Source organism: Microcebus murinus, chromosome 2 (assembly GCF_040939455.1).
Source record: "Microcebus murinus isolate Inina chromosome 2, M.murinus_Inina_mat1.0, whole genome shotgun sequence".
NCBI classification, from domain to species: Eukaryota; Metazoa; Chordata; class Mammalia; order Primates; family Cheirogaleidae; genus Microcebus; species Microcebus murinus.
In genome coordinates this window covers 31,420,434-31,442,751 of record NC_134105.1, presented here as the reverse complement: position 1 = coordinate 31,442,751, position 22,318 = coordinate 31,420,434, and the positions used below count along the sequence as shown (strand labels likewise).

General features: G+C 38.0%; 1 protein-coding gene across 11 annotated transcripts in view; it reads right to left on the bottom strand.

Moving 5' to 3' along the window:
- CCDC30 (coiled-coil domain containing 30) overlaps positions 1-22,318 on the bottom strand; it is a 137,505-nt gene that overhangs the window by 59,309 nt on the left and 55,878 nt on the right. For 7 of the 11 annotated variants that reach the window (XM_075997205.1, XM_075997203.1, XM_075997201.1 and 4 more), the window contains 2 exons: positions 8,442-8,621; positions 5,204-5,413 (listed from right to left, as the gene is read on the bottom strand). In XM_075997205.1, the coding sequence (XP_075853320.1) occupies positions 5,204-5,413; positions 8,442-8,621 (390 nt within the window). Of the gene's footprint in view, positions 1-5,203; positions 5,414-8,441; positions 8,622-16,320; positions 16,565-22,318 lie in introns of all 11 variants that reach the window. The other 4 variants (XM_075997216.1, XM_012748465.3, XM_012748467.3 and 1 more) reach the window with 1 other exon arrangement.

Here is a 22,318-nt window from a genome sequence, read left to right as displayed (position 1 = left end):
CTGTTATTATCCTTCCAGAGAAATCTGGATATGAATATATAAACAAATATTAAATAGTACTCACCCATACACTCAAATTTTACACAAATAATGACATGCTATTGTATATGTAATCACACACCTTGCTTTTTAAAAAAATAACAATATCCTTGGTGGTTTATTCATACTATATGTGCATATGAGTTGTCTTCTCTTTTACTCCATTATAAGTATGTACTATAACTTACTTAACCAGCCCCCTACTGATGAATATTTAGGTTGATTCTAATCTTTTGCTAGTATAATAATACTCTTACAAACATCTATAGATTATGAAATGTGGATTTGATAGGGCAAAGGTTATTACTATTTGTTTGTTTGAAAGACAATGCTAAACTGTCTTCATAGGTATTAAGACCAATTTATACTTCCAACAGCACTGTGGGAAAGCTCCTAGTTTCTCCACAGAATGGCTAGATTTATGAATTATGTCTCAAAATAAAAGTCTCTTACAAACAAATACCTATTATTAGCATATCGCCTAGCACCACCAATAGGTTCTTTAATGTTCTGGGAGAAATAAAAATATGATTTATGAATTTGAAAGAGATATACAGTTATATTTTAGAATTTACATACTAGAATTAAAGTGTCATTTTAAAACATTTTTGTTAGATAAATCTCCTTTTAAATTGGTTTACTTACTTTTTATAAACCTTTGTGCCACCTAAAATTGTACCTGGTGCATAGTAGGTGCTCAATAAATATTTGTTGCATGAATAGATTTTAACAGGGTAGCTGATATCCGTCTAATGTACTACTGACCTAACAAGGAATCCTTTACAATGGTTTGGCACCACAAACATTCAGTGAATGTCTGTGGATGACGGTTCTTTTCTAAGGGCATCAATTCCAAGCGTTGGCATCTAGATCCCTGAATAGCCCACATAGCATAAGAGAGAGGAAAATGCAGAATGACTCAAGAACGATGGCGGTAGGCCGCCAGCCATGCGAGGCCAGCTTCAGTTCCTTGGAATTGCTCCATTTAGTTCTGTCTAGGGAGAATTTTTAACTTCAGTCTTAATTACACAGACAAAAGCATCACTTCATTGGCTTCTCTGTCAAGGACACATGCCAAGTTCTTGAAGCTGCCACCCAATTTAAGAAAAAGCATTGCCAGTACCTTTGAAGCCCACTCTGGGACCCTCCTTGATTATCCCCTTCCCTCACCACCAGAGAAAAAAACCAATAGCCTAAATTTTATGTTATTTCCTTGCCTTTTATTTTAGGTCATTAAATATGAGATGTCTGATTTCAAATCAAAAATGTAGTTTTTTACATCTCAAACAAGAAGCAGTTCAATTAATCAAAGGATGTGCCTGAGCTCTTGACAAAGTTTTGCCGTCTTAACGGTAGCTTGTTTATGCCAGCAGTGAAGAAGCCTGCAGAGCGAGTGGCGATGAAATCACGAAAGGCGTTTTCCACAGCTTGTGGAGAATTGAGTATTTTTCCTTGCAAGAAGGGGTCCAAAGCCTGGAAGAAGTGGTAGTCAGTTGACACAAGGTCTGGTGAATACAGTGGATGACAGAGAGTTTCCAAGTCCAGTCTCTATAGTTGGAGCAGCGTTGTTTGTGTGAGCTGTGGTCGAGTATTGTCTTGCAAGAACATTGGCCTGTCTCTATTGACCAATCTCAGCTGTTTAGTCACAAGCATCCTCATCATTTCATCCAACTGGTTGCAACAGACTTTCACTATAATCAATTGACCAGGTTTCATGAAGCTGTAGTGGATGATACCAGCACTGGACCACCAAACAGACACCATTAGCTTTTTTTGGATTCATATTTAGTTTTGGATTGTGTTTCAGTGCTTCATCTTTATCTAGCAGTTGTGCCAAACCCTTGTGATTGTTAAAAAGAATCCATTTTTCATCACTTGTAATAATACAGTGTAGAAATATGTTTTGCCTTTATGTCCTTACAGCAAAGAATGACAAACTTCCAGATGATTTCTCTTCTGACACTTGTTTAATTCATGCCGTACTGTACCATCTATCCAGCTTCTTTACCTTGCCCATTGTTTCAAATGGTCCAGTATTGGAATCGTAACGTCAAACCTTGCTGCTAATTCACGTGTAGGTTGAGATGGATTCGCTTCCACTACAGCTTTCAGCTCATTATCCACTCTGGTTCTCAGGTCCATGTGGCTAATTTTCAAGATTAAAATCACCACAAGGGAACTTCTCAAACCACCGACGTACTGTGTGTTCATTAGCCACATCCTTCCCAAACACTTCATTGATATTTTAAGCTGTCTGCATTGCATTCATTCCACAACAGAACTCATATTTGAAAATAACATGAATTTTTGACTTATCCATAGTTTCACAAAAATGGCTCTAAATTTTTTTTTTTTTTTTTTTTTTTTTAAGACAGAGACTTGCTTTGTTGCCTGGGCTAGAGTGAGTGCCATGGTTTCAGGCTAGCTCACAGCAACCTCAAACTTCTGGGCCCAAGCAATCCTCCTGCCCCAGCCTGCTGAGTAGCTGGCACTACAGGCGTGAATCACCACGCCTGGCTAATTTTTCTATATATATTAGTTGTCCAGCTAATTTCTTTCTATTTTTAGTAGAGACAGGGTCTCACTCTTACTCAAGCTGGTCTTGAACTCCTGACCTCAAGCAATCCTCCCACCTCAGCCTCCCAGAGTGCTAGGATTACAGGTGAGAGCCACTGTGCCTGGCCTAAACAAATTTTTGAAAGATAATAACAAGGTAAAATATGGGTTTGGGCCGGGTGTGGTGGCTCACGCCTGTAATCCTAGCACTCTGGGAGGCCAAGGTGGGCGGATTGCTCGAGGTCAGGAGTTTGAAACCAGCCTGAGACCTTGTCTCTACTAAAAATAGAAAGAAATTAATTGACCAACTAAAAATATATATACAAAAAAAATTAGCCAGGCACAGTGGTGCATGCCTATAGTCCCAGCTACTCGGGAGGCTGAGGCAGAAGGATTGCTTGAGCCCAGGAGATTGAGGTTGCTGTGATCTAGGCTGATGCCACGGCACTCACTCTAGCCTGGGCAACAAAGTGAGACTCTGTCTCAAAAAAATAAAATAAAATAAAATAAAATGTGGGTTTGAAAGGCTGAGGATGTACCTTTACAATAAAAGTAAAATAAGAAGTGTCAAAGTGAAATGTCAGAGCAATCAACTGTCAAACTTAGTACTTAAGGATATCGGACATTTCATGCTTAATAACTTAATATTATATATGTATATATCTATTTTATTTTACACTATTTTGGTCTTTTTATAAATGGAATCACACCATGTTTTTGGCAACTTTTAAAAAATTCAATATTACATTGAACTATAGCAATATCTATAGTTCATTCATTTTCACTGCTGTAGCCTATTGTGCAAATATAATAACTTATTTATTCCATCTTGTATCAGGGGACATTTGGGTTGTTTCTAGTTTTCTGCATTTTGGAACTATGAACATGATTGTATTCCTATCTTCTGTTACATATTGCAATATAATAGTTTTTCTAGTTTTATGCCTAGAAATGTTAAGTAGTATGATACATACATCTTTAACTTAACTAAATAATGACAAATTGCTTTCTAAAACATTTATACTGATTAGTTCTTTGAACTGAAGTCAGTATATAAGAGTTACTGTTGTACCAAATCCTCACCAATATTTAGTACTGTCTAAATTTTAAACTTTTGCCAATTTTTATCAATTTTACCAATTAAAAAATTATAGAGTGATAACATACATATAGTAAGGTAACATACATACATGTGGTAAATAACATACATATCTTAACTGTACTCAATAATGTTTTACTTTAAAAAATATAGACAAATATTTGTTTATTTTAAATTTTTATTCTTAGAGATGTGTTGGTGTGTTGCCCATGCTGGTCTTGAACTCCTGGCCTCAAGCAATCGTCCTGCCTCAGCCTCCCAAGTAGCTGGAATTACAGACACAAGCCACCATGCTGCTTAAGTTTTACTTTTATACTACTTCCCAGACCAAGATATAGAATATTTTCAGCACTACAGAAGATTCCCTTATGCCCATTCCCAGTGAATATCCCTCACAAAGATAACCACTATCCTATCTCCATAGCTTACTTAGTTTTATCTATTCTTGAACCTTATATAAATAGAATCATATAGTATGAACTCTTTTGTACTGGTTTCTTTCATGCAACATTAGGTATTTTAGTTTAATTCAGATTACTGTCATCTACTTTTTGATGTTTGCTTTATATTTATATGGTTTGATGAAATTATTTATTTTTTATCTAAGATTTGACTCTTAAACTTGCACATTAAAAATTTATTGGACTGAAGGTTTCATCAAAGGAAAAAAAGATTAAAAAGTAAAAAAAAAAAAAAAAAAAATTTGTAACTTACATACTACTGCCACCTGGTGGTAGGCAATCTAAAATGCAGGGGCAATATTTCAAAACGGTTCGTTTCACAGCACAAATCCCTCTACAAAATTACAAAATAGGAATGATGTAAACAGCAAAACCAAATGAGTAAAGAATAAGTCCTTTAAAATTTGAAAGTATAAAACAAAAATCATATGGGCCCATTCAGTTCTTTAACTTCATGTTATAGCTTTAATGAAACTTACCTTTTTAAGTTCATGCAGTTTTATTAATAAAAAACAAGATTTACTGGAATTGTAGGAGGAGACCAAATCAAAAGAGAAGACGACATGGGGAGAGTAAAGAAAAAAACTTGTAATTCTATCAAGTTTGCATCATATCTATTTCTAATTTTTTTTTTTTTTTTTGAGACAGAGTCTCGCTTTATTGCCCAGACTAGAGTGAGTGCCGTGGCGTCAGCCTAGCTCACAGCAACCTCAAACTCCTGGGCTCAAGTGATCCTCCTGCCTCAGCCTCCCGAGTAGCTGGGACTATAGGCATGTGCCACCATGCCCAGCTAATTTTTTTCTATATATTTTTAGTTGCCCAGCTAATTTCTTTCTATTTTTAGTAGAGACAGGGTCTCACTCTTGCTCAGGCTGGTCTCAAACTCCTGAGCTGAAACGATCCACCCACCTTGGCCTCCCAGAGTGCTAGATTACAGGCATGAGCCACTGCGCCCGGTCATCATATCTATTTCTTAAAATCCTCAGGGAAACAAGATTTCAGTAGTAGTATTCAGTGCATGCTATTTATTAAGCGTGAGGATAATTACCTTTTCCTCTGCATCAGCAACTTTAGATTTCTCCTGAGCCAGCTTTTCCTGCAGGTTGTTCTGTGATTTAATGCTCTGAGTCTGTTTAAGTACTTCCAGCTCCAGTTCCTTGATTTTCTGCTGACTGTGCTTCCACTCTGCCGTGAGTGAAGAGCACATCTTTGCACTGTCTAATAACTTTTGCTGGGCGTGCTTTAGTTCAATTTTTATCTAGAGGTGGAGAATAAACAAAAGTGATAAAAATAAGCATGGAACGAATGTGAGCCAGAATAAGCAGCTTTCAAAGGAGTGCAGTCCCCCCAAACCTGACAAATACCAATGTCACATGGCTAATTACCTCTCTGGAGTTGCCATGTGTTAGTAAGGTTTGCCAAAATTTATTTACACAGATGGCAACTGGATAAGGAAATTTCTAAAAGTTTCTATATATGTGGGCTAAACATTTCCCATGCTTTCTTCAATCTACTCCAATCTGGCTTTCATCCCCACTACTCCAATGAAACTGAAACTGTTTTTGCCAAGGGCAAAACTGACCTCCCCATTGCCAAAATAAACCCAATGGACAATTGACCTCTCAGTGGCATTTACTCCTTCCATCTCAGAAGTTCTCCTCTCTTGAAGTCTGTGATACCAAACTCTGCTGGTTTTCACTTACGTCTCTGCTGTTCCTTCTTGGTTTCCTTTGTAGATTCTTCTAATGCTACCCAACCTCTAAATATTATTGGACTCCTTCAGGCCTAGGGAGATGATAATTCTTTCCCTAGGTTCATTCCTATGATTTGAAATGCCATCTTATATCAATAACCCATAATGAAACTCCTTGATTCTGCCTGTATCTTCTAAGTCCTTTTTCTCTATCTTCCTGATTTCAGTAAATGATGTCACCATCCATCCTTTTGTGCAAGCCAGTAACCTGAAAGTCATCCTTGAGTCTTTCTTTTCCATCATGAGCCAATTCCAAGCATTTAACACATGCTGTCACTCTACCTCCACGGCATATCTTGCATAAATCCATTTGTGTCATTTTTTTTGCCACCACCCTAGTCTAGGTCACCATCACTAGCCTTGGTTATAGGAACAGCTTTTGCACTGGTCCTACCACTTCCATTTTCGCTCCCTTCTTATCTATTCTCTATGCTGTAGCCATAGAGAATAGTGTTGTTTTAAAAACACAAATTGAACCACTTGACTCCCTTTCTTAAAATCTTTCAGTGGCTTCCCATCACTCTGGGAACAAATCCCAGCAGCTTGCTGGCCTTGTATAATCTGGCCCTTGCCCACCTCTTTAAAACCATCTTGCTATTTCCCCTTCTCCCACTAAACTCCTTTCACTCTGGTTTCTATTTAGAGTTTCCACACTTCTCTCTGCCAAGAATGCTTTCCCTTTTCCCTCCTCATTATATGGTTGCCTGCCTGTTCTTCAGGTCTTAGCTTAAATGTCACTTTTCAGGAGAAAATTTTCACGATCATTTAATCTGAAGAGGTATCTGTACTTATCACATCACTCTTCCACATAGATGTCCTTCATTAAACTTATCACAATTTATAATTAAGCATGCATTTATCTACTTATTATCATTCTTCCCCATTTTAAATTTCAAGAAAGCAGAGACCAGGTTTTTTATTCACTTCTCAATACCCAAGGCCTATCAAAGTCCCAGAGAGTAGTAATCAATATTTACTGAGCAAGTAAATGAATGATATTCTAAGGAACATCAGCACCTGGTCAATGTATGTATCAGGCAGGAAATGCTCACAGAGAAAAAAGGTGAGAGAATTTACTTTATCCTCATGGAAAACAGAATTCCTTGGTCCCAAAGTTTTTCAACTGAATTAATGGGGATTATAACTATTAATATAATATCCTCCACCTCTGATGTCTGTGTGTTAACCAATCAGATTATATCAAGTGAATCTAAAAGTTAATAGTGTTCAATCTCTCTGAGTGTTGTTTTCTTTGTTTTTTTGTTTGTTGGTTGGTCTGTTTGTTTTCTGAGAGGGTCTGTTGCCCAGGCTAGAGCGCTATGGAGGCAGCCTAGCTCAAAGCAACCTCAAACTCCTGGGCTCAAGGGATCCTCCTGCCTCAGCCTCCCTAGTAGCTGGGACTACAGACATGTGTCACCATGCCTGGCTAATTTTTTCTATTTTTTGTATAAATGGAGTTTTTCTCTTGCTCAGGCTGTTTTCAAACTCCTGAGCTCAATCAATCCTCCTTCCTCAGCTTCCCTAAGTACTAGGATTATAAGCGTGAGCCACCACGCCCGGCCCCTATAGTGTTTTTTTAAAAACTAAAAAACAAAACAATCCAACATGTATTTATCATAAAATATTGAGCAAACTAACATTAGAAGGCAATTTCCTTAATGTGATAAAGAATAGCTAGCATTTAGAAGGAAAGAGAGAAATTATTTTTATTCTCAGATGATATGATTGCTTGTACAGAAAATCCAAAATAATATAAAGATAAATTACAAGAATAGAAAAGCATGGCAAAGTTATTATTAGAAAAGGATTAATAACATTCTTATATATTGGCAAATCAAAAATGAAATTTTAAAAAAGTTAACATTTGTAACAGTATGGAAAATATCAGCAACTAGGAATATGTCTAACAAAAGATATAGACCGAAATATAAACACTTCATAAAATTATAGTATTCAATATTGTAAAGATTTAAATTCTGCCCAAAGTGACCTATAGATTTTATGTAATTCCAACTAAAATCCCAAAACTTTATGTGTGAATATATGTGTGTTATATTGTGAGTTCATGTGGGTAGGTGTGTGTAACTTGACAAACTAATTGTAAGATTAATACAGGAATTCGAAAGGCCAAGAATAGTGCAGTTGAGATTTGACTAAACCAGTAATAATGGATACATCTATTAGGGATAAATAAGTCTAGTGATACACAACAAGGGAGGACATCTAGGCTTTTGGCTCAGGTCATTGAAATTTAGTAAGTGCTAAAAGTTTTAGGTAATGATTTCAAAAAATTGTGTAATTTAAAAACTTTTTCTGATTACAGTTGATAGCATATACATCCCTTCAGCAGCATAGAAATCACTGAGCTCTGTCCTTACTTAGGGAAAAGTTAAAGGAAGAAGTTACCAGATAGTTCACATTATACACCCATCTGTAGATCCTATCATGAATTATAAAGTTGAAGAATTTTGATTCATTTACCCCCAGGGGCAAACTGAGACTCTTCAATAAAGGACGTGCCCACAAGAGTTACCTTAATGTTTTCTTCCTGAAGTAAGCTATTATGTTGCTTTAAGTCCAAGTTCTTTCCTCGCTCATATCGAAGCTCTTTTTCAGCGGAGTTGCATAGAACCTGGAGCCGGTGTAAATTCTGGCGAAGTTGTTGAACCTCCTCTTTCTGCTTGTCTTTTAGTTTTTCTCCAGATGCTGGATACTAAAGCAAACATTTTAAAAGAAAAACCATGGACAATTTGAAAGAATATTAGTAAAACAGGTTCAAGCTGTCAGAACCAGAATCATTAGAATGTGATGATTCACATGTCAATGTTTTTAGAGTTAGCTTATCTACACAAAATTACTCTTTTACATTTATGGCTAGCTGATACATGTTCATATAATTTAACTCCTGTTATGTTAGAGTGAAAATACCAGGAAAATTATGTGAACAAAAGCAGTTAGGTACAGACAACTAACCTTATTTTTCACATCGATGAAGGACAACAGAAACACGAACAATTTTAGAGTAAAACACATTTAATATGGAAAGTTCAAAGAATCAGTATGTGAAGAAGTAGAGTATGAATGTGTGTGTGTGTCTGTGTGTGTGTGTGTGTGTGTGTGTGTGTGTGTGGTATCTTCTGGCAAGAAGAAAAAAAGAGAAAACTTAGTAAGAGACTTTAAGTTCCTAATCTTCCTCATCACTTTCCTTTTACTACCTGCTGATGCTTCTCCAATTACTACTCCACAATAATACTCTCTTTTAAGGCTGGACAGTATTCCATTGTATGGAACACACTTCATCTTTATCCTTTCATCCACTGATGGACATTTAGGATGATTCTATAACCTGTTTTTTGTAAATAATGATGCAATAATATGGGAGTACAGATATCTCTTCAAAATACTTATTTCAAATCCCTTGGATATATACCTAAAAGTGGAATTGTTGGATCATATGGTAGTTCTATTTTTAATTTTTTCTTTATTTCTCTCTTTTTTTTCCCCATTCTCACCTCCTATTTTTAATTTTTTGAGGAACCTCCATACTGTTTTCCATAATGGCTATACTAATTTACATTCCTGCTCACAGTGTACAGTGTTCCATTTTCCTCATATCCTTGTCAACATTTATCTTTTGTCTTTTTGATAATAGCTATTCTAATGGGTGTGAGGTGATATCTCATTATAGTTTTAATTTGAATTTCCCTAACAATTATCAATATTAAATGTTTTTTCATATACCTGTTGGGCCTTTTTTGTATCTTCTTTTTTTTTTTTTTGAGACACAGTCTTACTCTGTTGCCTGGGCTAGAAAGCCATGGCATTAGCCTACCTTACAGTAACCTCAAACTCCTGGGCTCAAGCAATCCTCCTGCCTCAGCTTCCCGAGTAGCTGGGACTACAGGTATGCAATACCATGCCCCACTAATTTTTTCTACATATATTTTTAGTTGTTCAGCTAATTTCTTTCTATTTTTAGTAGAGACGGGGTCTCACTCTTGCTCAGGCTGGTCTCAAATGTATCTTCTTTTGAGAAATTCTATTCAAGTCCTTTGCTTATTTTTAAATTGGGTTGTTTTCTTGCTATTATGTTGTTTGAGTTCCTTATATATTTTGGAAATTAACTCCTTATCAGACATGTGGTTTACAAATGTTTTCTCCCATTTCACAGGTTGTCTCTTTACTCTGTTAATTGTTTACTGTACAGAAGCTTTTTAGTTTGATGCAATCTCATTTGTCTATTTTTGCTTTTGTTGCTTGTGCTTTTGGGGTCATATCCAAAAAATCTTTACCAAGACCAATGTCAAACTTTTTCTATAAGTATCAATCAACATATAAATGAATAAAGAAAATATGGTACACCAGAACACACACAGGAATACTGTTCAGCCTTAGAAAGAAATCCTGTCATTTGCAACAACATGGATGAACTTTTACTTTACTTAGTAGAATAGGCTAGAAAATAGAAAAAAAAAATGGGTGAACTTGGAGGATATCATGCTAAGTGAAATAAGCAAGGTACAGAAAGACAAATACTGCATGATCTCACTTATATGTAGAATCTAAAAAAGTTGAACTCATAGAAGCAGAGAGTAGAATGATGGTTGCCAGGGACTAGGGAGGGGGAGGACATAGAATGAGAAGATGTTAGTCAAAGGGTACAAAGTTCAGATAGGATGAATAAATCCTGGAGATCTACTGTATAGCATGGTGAATGTAGTTAATAATAATAATGTATCATAAAAAAACAAAGAAAATTGCTAAAAGAGTATATATATATATATATATATATTTTTTTTTTTTTTTTTTTTTTTTTACCTGAGAGATTTTTTTTTTTTTTTTTTGAGACAAAGTCTCACTCTACTGCCTGGGCTAGAGTGTCATGGCATCAGCCTAGCTCACAGCAACCTCAATCTCCTGGGCTCAAGCAATCCTTCTGCCTCAGCCTCCCAAGTAGCTGGGACTACAGGCATGCGCCACCATGCCCGGCTGATTTTTTTCTATATATATTAGTTGGCCAATTAATTTCTTTCTATTTATAGTAGAGATGAGGTCTCGGTCTTGCTCAGGCTGGTTTCGAACTCCTGATCTCGAGCAATCTGCCCGCCTTGGCCTCCCAGAGTACTAGGATTACAGGCGTGAGCCACCGCGCCCGGCCCAAGAGTAGATCTTAAATGTTCTCACCACAAAAAAGTATGTGAGGTGATAGATATGTCACTTAGCTTGATTTAATCATTATACAATGTATATATATATCAAAACATTGCATACACCATAAATATATACATTTATTTATCAATTATACCTTAATAAAGCAGAAAAATAGAGGCACATGTATGAAATAATAGCAAAACACTCTACTATCTGGCCTCTCCGGTGTAATAAGAGAGGTGATTTGGATTTTCTACAAAAGGTAGGAATGCACAGGTGTGCTGAGGAGATAAAGAATTCAATCTTATACAATTCAATAGATAAGATATATTTAGAATTTCCTTAGTCCTGGTCCAGTATGCTTTCTGTCTACAACTCTCTGAAAAGCCTAGGTCATTATGTTAGTTTTATTTAGTTTATGTTCCTGAAGCAACCTAGAACTCCCCAGATCCTGTTAATCCTTCAATTCCTATTTTGGTTTAGTTAGAAAGGCAAATCTAAATCCAATTTGCAGCCGGGCGCTGTGGCTCACGCCTGTAATCCTAGCTCTTGGGAGGCCGAGGCGGGCGGATTGCTCAAGGTCAGGAGTTCAAAACCAGCCTGAGCAAGAGCGAGACCCCGTCTCTACTATAAATAGAAAGAAATTAATTGGCCAACTGATATATATATATAAAATTAGCCGGGCATGGTGGCGCATGCCTGTAGTCCCAGCTACTCGGGAGGCTGAGGCAGAAGGATCACTGGAGCCCAGGAGTTTGAGGTTGCTGTGAGCTAGGCTGACGCCACGACACTCACTCTAGCCTGGACAACAAAGCGAGACTCTGTCTCAAAAAAAAAAAAAAAAAAAAAAAAATACAATTTGCTTCTCTTAGAGCTGCAAGACTCTAAGATCCCTTAGAGGATTAAAGAGAAAATTCTTTAATGGATTATAATATAATTATTAAGAACCCCAGCTTTGGAATTAGATGCACCTGGGCTTCAATCCTGAATCTACCATCTTGGAAAGATTACTTATCTCTCTACATTTTGATTCCTTGTCTTAAAATGTGGATAGCAATGATAACTGCTGGATGGAGTGAATGGTAAGTAAGGTAACATGCAGGCACTTAGCACAATGCCTGGCACTTAATATATACTCAGTAACATTACCATTACTCTTGGTGCTACAACAGTACTTTAACTGCCTTCATCTTCCACCTGCAAACAACCTTGAATACCTTGATTACCACTCTACCTTCTTGTTTAACCATGTTACAACAGCTTTTTAACAATTAATCAGCAGCCTATAGAACCACTTAACATACCCAAACAGAGATACCGTATATAAGAGAAGTACCCCACTTATACCAATGGGACAAAGGCACAGAACTTTAAGTCTGTTTTGAAGACGGGGAAAGCCAGAACAGTAGTTCTTCCTTCTACATTTTTCAGTCCATTCACTTTGCCAGCATAGAAATGCAAATTATTTTTCAAGGAAGTCAACTGGTTAAGCAGCTAGCTGCTACCTGACAGCCAGTCAAGCAGTCAATGTAAAGAGTCTCTATTTTTCCCACCATATAAATTACTTTGCCAGTAGAAAGTTATTGCAGAGGCATATATACTCAATTAGGCTACTAGGAACCATGTAAGAGTGAAAAGTAAGTATACAGAGATCTTTTTTAAATCGATCAATAGATTTATTAAGACAATTATCCTTTCTGAATCTTATTTATCTACAGATTAAAGGCATAAGACCAAATGATGTCTAACATTTTTTCCATCTGAAACAATTATAAATTCCTTAAGAATTAAAATAAGTTAGAACTAGCATTAATTGTCTTAACTTTATAAGCTTTTACTATTTTAAAGTAAAATGATCATTCCTACTGTGGAAATAGAATGAAGACTATTGGCTTTAAATATTCCCATCCAGTGAATGTGGATGGAAGGGGCTATCAAAATCTGGTGCTGTTACATGTATGAATCATCAAACTTAGTCCACTTGTTCTGACTCCATACTCATCAAACAGCCTTCAGATTTTGATTTGTCTTTCTTAGCTCTCTATAGGAAGAAAATGCACTGTTCATCTAAACATTTTCACGTGATATTTAAATTAATTATTATAAAAGAATAATTAATGTTCTGATTTTATCCAATAGCTTTGAAAGTTTGGTTACTGTGAGTTTAACCCTAAGACATAGGTCTATTCTAGGTAAACTAAAACATCAAGTTTTAGAGCCTGAAACCCTGAGGGACAAACCTTGGGTAAATTTACCATGATAATCAATCTATGACACCCTAGGAGGGCTTCTGGGAACCAGTGTGCCAGCTTTCCTTAGGAAATCAGCTTGAGGCTGGGCATGGTGGCTCATGCCTATAATCCCAGCACTTTGGGAGGCTGAGACAGGAGGATCACTTGAGGCCAGGAGTTCAAGACTAGCCTGGGCAACATAGCAAGATCCTATCTATACAAAAAATTAAAAAAATCAACCAGACATGGTGGCGCACCTCGATACTCCTAACTGCTTAGGAGGCTGAGGAGGATCACATGAGCCCAGGAGGTTGAGGTGGCAGTGAGCTATGATCATGCCACTGTACTCCAGCCTGGGTGACAGAGAAAGACTGTGTATAAAAAAAAATCAGCTTGATTTGAGAACTATATACTTTATTTGAATTTTTCAGTCAGTGGAAGCAAAAGACATAGCAGTTACAAGGTCACGCTATAGAGCAGATAGACCTGGGTTCCACCACTTCTCCAATGTGGGTGAATAATGTGCACATTTTGGATATATTATTTAACCTCTCTAATGCTTCAGTTTCCTCATCAACATAGTGGCAACAATAATAATCCTGACTCATTGTATTGTTTAATGCACACAGGGTATTTAGTTAAAGTGCCAAGAACATAGCAAATACTCACTAATGTTTGGAAAAAATAAGAAGTTAGGTTTTAAGCCTATAAAATTAAGATAATTAACATTGGTTTCAATTTGTTTCAAAAATATTGGAAGAGTAGTACCTAGAATTCAGCTGTCTGGCAACCTCAGCTGGAATACTGATGAATAGCAGAAATTAAGTCCCAAAGGCCATAAGAAGCCACGTGTCACAAAATACTTAACGCCCAATACAGCTCACACACTTACTCATAAAATAGGCTTTCACAGTTTTTTTCAATGTATTTACCTTTATAAGCACTATTAAAAGTTTGATATCTAGCTCAGCCTGTAGCTGCTTAAATTGGTACATTATGAGGGCTAAGAAGACACAGCATACACGGATAGCTGCTAGGTACTAGACACTATAATCTGACAACAGAAGTGAAAACCAAAAACATACATACACACACAAATAAAAAAGCAGAGTAATCTATAGTCATCAGTTGGTCAAAGAACCCTACACACAGAAAGAGGTTCTAAAATAATTGCTGCACAGCATATAGCAGAAAAAACAAATCTGTCTAAAATGCATTCTCTTCCTTGCCTTCCTAAAGAAGTAAATGAAATAATATGCACAACAGTGCTTTGAGAAATGTAAAATTCAAAATACAAACATGTTATTTTTTTCCATGAGGTCCATATCTATCTTGATTATTGCAGTATATGTCTTAGCACAGGGCCTGACACAGCACAGATACTCAACTAATATTGGTTGAATAATGAATAAAAGCAACTTAAACTTCTTTCAATAATTTAAAGTCATTATTATGGAAAAATATTACTGAACTATGCTAGAATTCAGTACAACTCTAAAAGGCTATGTGGCATATAGGACTATTTGCCCCTCTACAAAGTGGCAATTCTCCTGGGTTTCCTCAGAATTTTTATATATTTCATAGTTTTTCACTTACTTACTGGGTGGGAATACCCTATGAATCTGCCAATCAGAACTTTGTGCACCAGCTGCAAAAGAATGCAGAGGACTCTAGCCCATAGGCCAACCAGCATGGGTATCATAAAATCTGGAAAGTGACTTAGAATCCACATGTGCAAGGCTCAGGTCATGTGACTCCCAACTGTCCAATCAAAGTGGTTCCACGGTGACCTCTGAACCACAAGCGAGGTCTCTATCATCTATCAGGCACTATAAAATAAGACACAGACCATAGCCAATCTCTCTTTGCCCTTCCTTTGGCTCTCCCTTTGCGGTGAAAATGGGTCTGGTTGTCATCTGTGGCATAAGTATTATGCTCTATAAACCTATATCTTGCCCTACAATCCTATCTTTTTTTTCCTCAATAAACCTCATTTTCATGCTTGCCTAAAAATAAAAGAATCTCTCTACAAATATATTTTTTACTTTCTTTACTATTACTCTTTCTTTTTTCTAAATGTATACCTGAATCAGTTTTCAAATGTGTATTATTAATATCAGCCTTCTGAAGTTGGTTTACTTAGGAGTACGAAAGCCTCCCTCTTTGGATCTCAAAATAATTTCTAGAAAGGTATATACAGGGAAATCTTAATTTATACAAGAAAGAACCTATAAAATTGAGGTATAAAAACCAAAGTATAGCTAGTCCTCACTCCCTTTATTTTTCCTACAGGCAAATCTCTAACAAGTAGCAAAATCCATATTTAAAATCATTCCAGGCCGGGTGCGGTGGCTCACGCCTGTAATCCTAGCACTCTGGGAGGCTGAGGCGGGCGGATTGCTCAAGGTCAGGATTTTGAAATCAGCCTGAGCAAGAGCGAGACCCCGTCTCTACCATAAATAGAAAGAAATTAATTGGCCAACTAATATATATAGAAAAAATCAGCCGGGCATGTTGGCACATGCCTGTAGTCCCAGTTACTCGGGAGGCTGAGGCAGTAGGATCGCTTGAGCCCAGGAGTTTGAGATTGCTGTGAGCTAGGCTGATGCCACGGCACTCACTCTAGCCTGGGCAACAAAGTGAGACTCTGTCTCAAAAAAATAAAATAAAATCATTCCACATCTGTTGACTTTTCCCTACTAAAATGAAGTACTTTGTCCATTAAGCTATATGCCAGAAATAGAAAATGTGGCACATCTTGCCATTCCCAATTCCATCTAGCTATGGCAAATGTCAATAATTAATCAGTATTTTTTCCTGCTGAGCCTAGATGGAGCTTAAGATCCTTTTACAATAAAGTGCCTCAACTGATGAGCTTAGCTCAGATTTTAGTTGCTATTTTGTTACTATTCAGGCCATGGTTATATTGTTTAACAAATATATATGAATGATGATATTAAAAATGATGCTTATATCTACAGCCAATCTGAAGGAATGGACCCAGTCAGGGCATGTGTTTATAGCACCTACCTGGGCACTACTGTCATCTGAACTATCCTCAGAGTTCTGAAACCGAAGGAGACTCTGATTTATACGGTTCAGCTCTTCTCTAAGCCTCAGAACTTCCTCAGGCTTCACTGTCAACTGCTGTTCTTCATCTTTCACATCTCGATTCTGCTGTGAGTCCTCCTTCTTCTGCCCCTCTCTTGGACAACTGCCCTCCTTTACTGACTCCTCTGGAATTTCCTTCTGCTTACTCTCGCCTAATTCCGGACTTGGTGCAAACATAACAATAAAAATCTATCAAAAAGCTGATTACAGTAGTAGAATAGGGAGGAAAAAACCTGTAAGTCAAGAAAGTTCCGCAAGCAAGATTTTCAACTTGAATTCTATAGCAGAACAGTCATCTTAGTCTTACGAATAAACTTTAAAAACAAACGAGTCATACTTTTTACTAACATTCAGGGAATGAACCATCATAGATGTTTTTTTCTTCTTTTTTTGAGACAGAGTCTTGCTCTGTTGCCTTGGCAAGAGGAGGGGATGCAACTTCAATGGCTACAGAGTGTGGATGAAAATGAGAAAGAACACAAACATGCTGGTTTTGTTTTTATTCTCTTAATCTTTTTTTTTTTTTTTTTTTTTTTTGAGACAGAGTCTCACTTTGTTGCCCAGGCTAGAGTGAGTGCCGTGGCGTCAGCCTAGCTCACAGCAATCTCAAACTCCTGGGCTCAAGCGATCCTTCTGCCTCAGCCTCCCGAGTAGCTGGGACTACAGGCATGTGCCACCATGCCTGGCTAATTTTTTCTATGTATACATTAGTTGGCCAATTAATTTCTTTCTATTTATAGTAGAGACGGGGTCTCGCTCTTGCTAAGGCTGGTTTCGAACTCTTGACCTTGAGCAATCCGCCCGCCTCAGCCTCCCAGAGTGCTGGGATTACAGGCTTGAGCCACCGCGCCTGGCCTATTCTCTCAATCTTAAATTTTGTTTAGGTACCTTGAAGCCTAGCACAGCATGCTTCACAGATTATAGTAAGTGCCCAAATTCTTTAACAAGGCAGCTTGGCAATACAGATAATAAGCGATAAAAATTTCAGACTCCTTGACTAATTGCATACCAATGAATTTGCTGCAATAAAATAATTCATAAGAAGAAAAAAGTTAAATGTACAATAATGCTCATAGAATATTATTTAAAATAGTAACTAAATGAAGACAAGAAAATGGCTAAAAGGATGAAAGATAATTTGGCTTGAAAGTGATATAAAGACTATTCGCCTACATGAAATATACTTACCAAAGTAAAATTGTGGAACTAAAGGACAATATATATGCATGTGTGTATACACATATCTACCACAGGAAGATATATATTTAGAAAAATCTGGGAAAAAATGGAGAAAAATTGTGTCTAAGGAGTGTTTTTCCTTCTAAAATTCCTCTAATACTATATAGAAAAAAATAAATATATTATTTTGAATTCAGCAGTTTTTAAAAAGTAATACATTCAAATGATACGAAACAGTATGAAATAACACACGGAAGCCAAACACATGTTAAGATTGGGAAAATGTAAACATATACCTCATATTTTTTAAAATGGACTTTTCTTCCATGAAGATGAAGTAGACATACTTTCCTTCTATTTTTCCCACTAAGTACAACTAAAACCCCTGAATATTATATATAAAACAAATATTAAAAGACTCTGAAAAGTAGTGAGAGGAAGGCAGATCAGCTAGGGAGCTCGGGACCTGAGGAATGACACAGCTGTGAGTTTCCTGGGTGTTCTTTTTGCCTCACACATCCCAGATTTGGACCTGAAGAAGACAGCAACCCAGACAACGCCAACAAGCACAGACAAAAACAAAAAACAAAAAAGCCCCAATGAAAGCCTGTTATCTTTAGCCAAAGCACCAGGAAAAGGATAGCCAAGCAAGAAATAAGACTTTTGGATAACATCACAAACTCCAGCAGAACACCACAGAAAAAGCTATGTCCCCACCACCAGCCATGACAGCAAAGGCTGAATTGGGAGCCTAGATTTCCACCCTTACCAGGCTATAATTAGGGACCCCAACTCCCCCACTGGGGTGGCGTCAGAGAAGGCCAAGTAGGGAGCAGGGACTTTTACCCCTGCCAGGCAGTAGCAAGCTGCCCTACCCTGCAGTGAGTGTCTGGAGAGACAGACTAAGTGGTGAGTCCAGCATTCTACTCCCACCTAACAGTGAGGAGGCACCCTTCTCCCTTTCCACTGCGGTGGTATCAGTGGAGGCCAAGTGGGGAGCAGTAACAAGGTACTCCTCCCCCTCTCCGCCAGGTGCCATACGCGGAGGCCTAGTGGAGAGTAGGACCTCCATTTCACCAGCCAATATAAGGAGCCCTTACTTCCTTGGGTGTCCATGGAGGCTGAATGGGGAACCTGGACTTCGGCCCCACCTGGCAGAAATAAGGCAGAACTCCCACCCAACCCTTCCCCTGCTGGAGTAGTATCAGAAGCAGCCAGCTAAGCAGAAGGGTTAAAAAAGATCTAGTGGCCAGGCACAGTGGCTCATGCCTGTAATCCTAGCACTCTGGGAGGCCGAGGCAGGAGGATCGCTCAAGGTCAGGAGTTCGAAACCAGCTTGAGCAAGAGCGAGACCCTGTCTCTACTATAAATAGAAAGAAATTAATTGGCCAACTGAAAAAAAAAGATATATATATATATATATATATATATATATATATATATATAAAGAAAATTAGCCAGGGATGGTGGCGCGTGCCTGTAGTCCCAGCTACTTGGGAAGCTGAGGCAGCAGGATCGCTTGAGCCCAGGAGTTTGAGGTTGCTGTGAGCTAGGCTGACGCCACAGCACTCTAGCCTGGGCAACAAAGTGAGATTCTGTCTCAAAAAAAAAAAAAAAGAAAAGAAAAGAAAAGAAAAAGAAACTGTCTTAGAACCCAAGTGTTCCAGTACCTTCTTGCCCTTAGGATATTTGTGACTATGTGCCCTCCAAAGCAGATAAAGGAGTAACTTCTTCTGACTCGGAGTCAGACTTGGGTCCTCATCCCAGTCCTACTGATAACCTGCTGTGTATGTGATGGTGACTGACATAGTCATTCCAGTTCTCTAGGTCTCAGAGACCTCATATATGAAAAAAGAAGACTTAGCTAAATATCAGTGGTTTTCAAACTTATTTTAACTGTGGACCCTTTCTCTTCTATTTTTTTTAAAATTTTTGCACAATGCTATTTATTTTGAGCACCTGGGTACAGATGGGTGGAGGCTGAAAAAAGGTATCCACCAAGTGGACCCTTCCTTGAAGTAAAATCTTACACAGAACACTACATTATGAAACAGATAGAAGTAGAGCTTCTCTGGCTGAAATGGGAGTAGAGGGTTCACAGACTCATCAGTCTTCCTTCACCTTACAGGTAATTTCTGAGGCTTCTTTGAACAACTCCTAAAGTTTTGGAAAGAGAAATTTGAAAACTACTAGGTTAGAAGATCTTCTGCAGGTACCCCTGTTCTAAGACTCCATTACTCTATAACAAAAGTACTATAAACAACAGAAAAACAAGACAAAACCCATTACCTCAAAGGAGCTTAAAATCTAGAAGGATGTACTATAAGAATTGGTCAATTTGGCTTTCTGAGGAGCTTCTATGTGTATGAGACCATGCTAGGTGTGCTGTACCACTCTCTACTTCACTTCAGTTGAAGATTTTGGCTCATGGCTTTCTGTCATCTTCTTCACCCCAAGTCCTGCCATCAACCTGGAAGACTGCAAGGTCCATGGAGATCACTCACCAATGCCTTGGCATCACTTCCTCAGTCTCCTTATCTCCAACTACCTTCTTGTCTCTCCCATTATGCCAACTACTTGGGTGACCACACCACAGGTTGTATCATCATCAGTAACTGCTTCACTTCTGAAATACTAAAATTAGATATCTGGATTCCAGCGTTTTCTTTTAATATAATTTCCTCCCAGTGCAATTGTAAATGTCTTCAATTCCTTGTTTCTTTGTCTATCAGCTCCCTTTACTTGCTTTCTTATCCAATACAGACTTTGGTTGGAATTCATTATTTTAATCACTGTCTAAATAAAAGGTCAACTGTCTTACACCACTGTCCTTCCACTATGCTCAGATGGCAAAACCTCAACCCCGGATAAACCCAACTGTCTCTTTGTGTCTACACTAAACTACTGAATGTTGCTAAAGAATAGCACAAATTCTCAAAGATAGATGCCATATAAGTTCAAGTTCTCTAGCCTGAACTTGGCCTTCAACACTATCTGCCCTCTGCAGTTAGCCTTCTCTTTCATTCTCCACATTGATTATTTCAAATCTTTTTTACTCTCTTATAAATTCTAATATTTCTAGTCCTTTCTCACTTTCAGCAGATGTCTTAACTTTCCACTTCACAGAGGACACAGAAACCACTGAACAAGTCTTTTGATTTCCTCTCAAATTAAAAACTCACCTGCATCTCTCTCCATCCTTTTTTTCTTCTTTTGTTACAATGGACACAGTGGCCCACCTCCTGGCTAAGGCTAATTCCCCTATGGATGACCTGAGTCCTTAGCCTGTCAATTTGGGGACACTTTCCCATCAGCATTTAAGCATATGCAAATTTCCTCCTACCTCAGCTCCATATTCTCTTCTCCCCTTCATAACCAAGCTTTTTGGGAAGCATTATCTCCACTCACCATTTTCACTTCCTCCTCTCTCCCACTTGCTCCTCAGTTCACTCACCTCCACCACTCCCATGGGCTGGGATCTAGAAAGTAATCTGTCTTCTGCCCTTCTTTAGAACTACTCTTACTAAATTCTTTAACCACTTCCTTCCTAAATTCAGTAGTCACTGTTTGTTCCTTAGTTTATTTGACTTCTTGGCAGTACTTGACATTATCAACTACTCCTTTCTTTCTGTAACACACACTCCCCTGATTTTTCTTCTGGCTGCCTTGTCTCAGTAACTTTGAGTGGGGTATATTCTTTTATTTTTTACTTTTTTTTATTTTTTTACTTTTTGGAAACAGAGTCTGTTGCCCAGGCTAGAGTGTCATGGTGTCAGCCTAGCTCACAGCAACCTCAAACTCCTGGGTTCAAGCAATCCTTCTGCCTCAGCCTCCCAAGTAGCTGGGACTACAGGCATGCACCACCATGCCCGGCTAATTTTTTTCTCTATATATTAGTTGGCCAATTAATTTCTTTCTATTTTTAGTAGAGATGGGGTCTCACTCTTGCTCAGGCTGGTCTTGAACTCCTGACCTTGAGCGATCCTCCTGCCTCAGCCTCCCAGAGTGCTAGGATTACAGGAATGAGCCACTGCACGCGTGCACGGCCTAATCCTTTTTGTCTCCTACAATGAGGTTTTCCATAGGTTTCTGCCTCAAGTGCTTTTGTCAAGCCATTTCACACAAGGCCATTTCATCCATTCACATGACTTCTCCTACCATCTACGTGTTGATGTTTCCCAAATTTACCCCTAGCCTAGGCCTCTCTCCTGAGCTCCAAATCCATAAATCCAACTCTCTGTTGACCATCTCCACTTGCGTGTTCCAAAGACACTTCAAAAGTCAATGTGTCAAAAGCTAAAATCCTTTCCTTCCTCCAAAAATGTTCCGTAACTCAGTGAATGACACTATTAAATTAGAAACTCAAGCTATTTCTAACCTCTTCCCATACCCAAACCACTGCTGACTACACCTTTTTCCTTACTCCTTATATTCATTAATCGCTGTGTCCAGATATTCTTCCTCCCAATTCCATCCACTTTTCTCTATCCCTACAAATACCATCATCTCTCACCTACATTACAATAACAGCCTCCTGACTTATCCTGCTTTCTTCCTTCTTGTGCCAACAATCTATTTTACATACAGCAGGCAGAGTAATTTTTCTGAAGCACAAATCTGTATTTGTCTCCCCTATGCTGCTAAACCCTGCAGTAGTTTCCTACTGTACAAACTCCCTTATACAGGCATCCACGGCCCTTCATGATCCGGCCTCTGCCTACCTCTTCATTCTCATTAT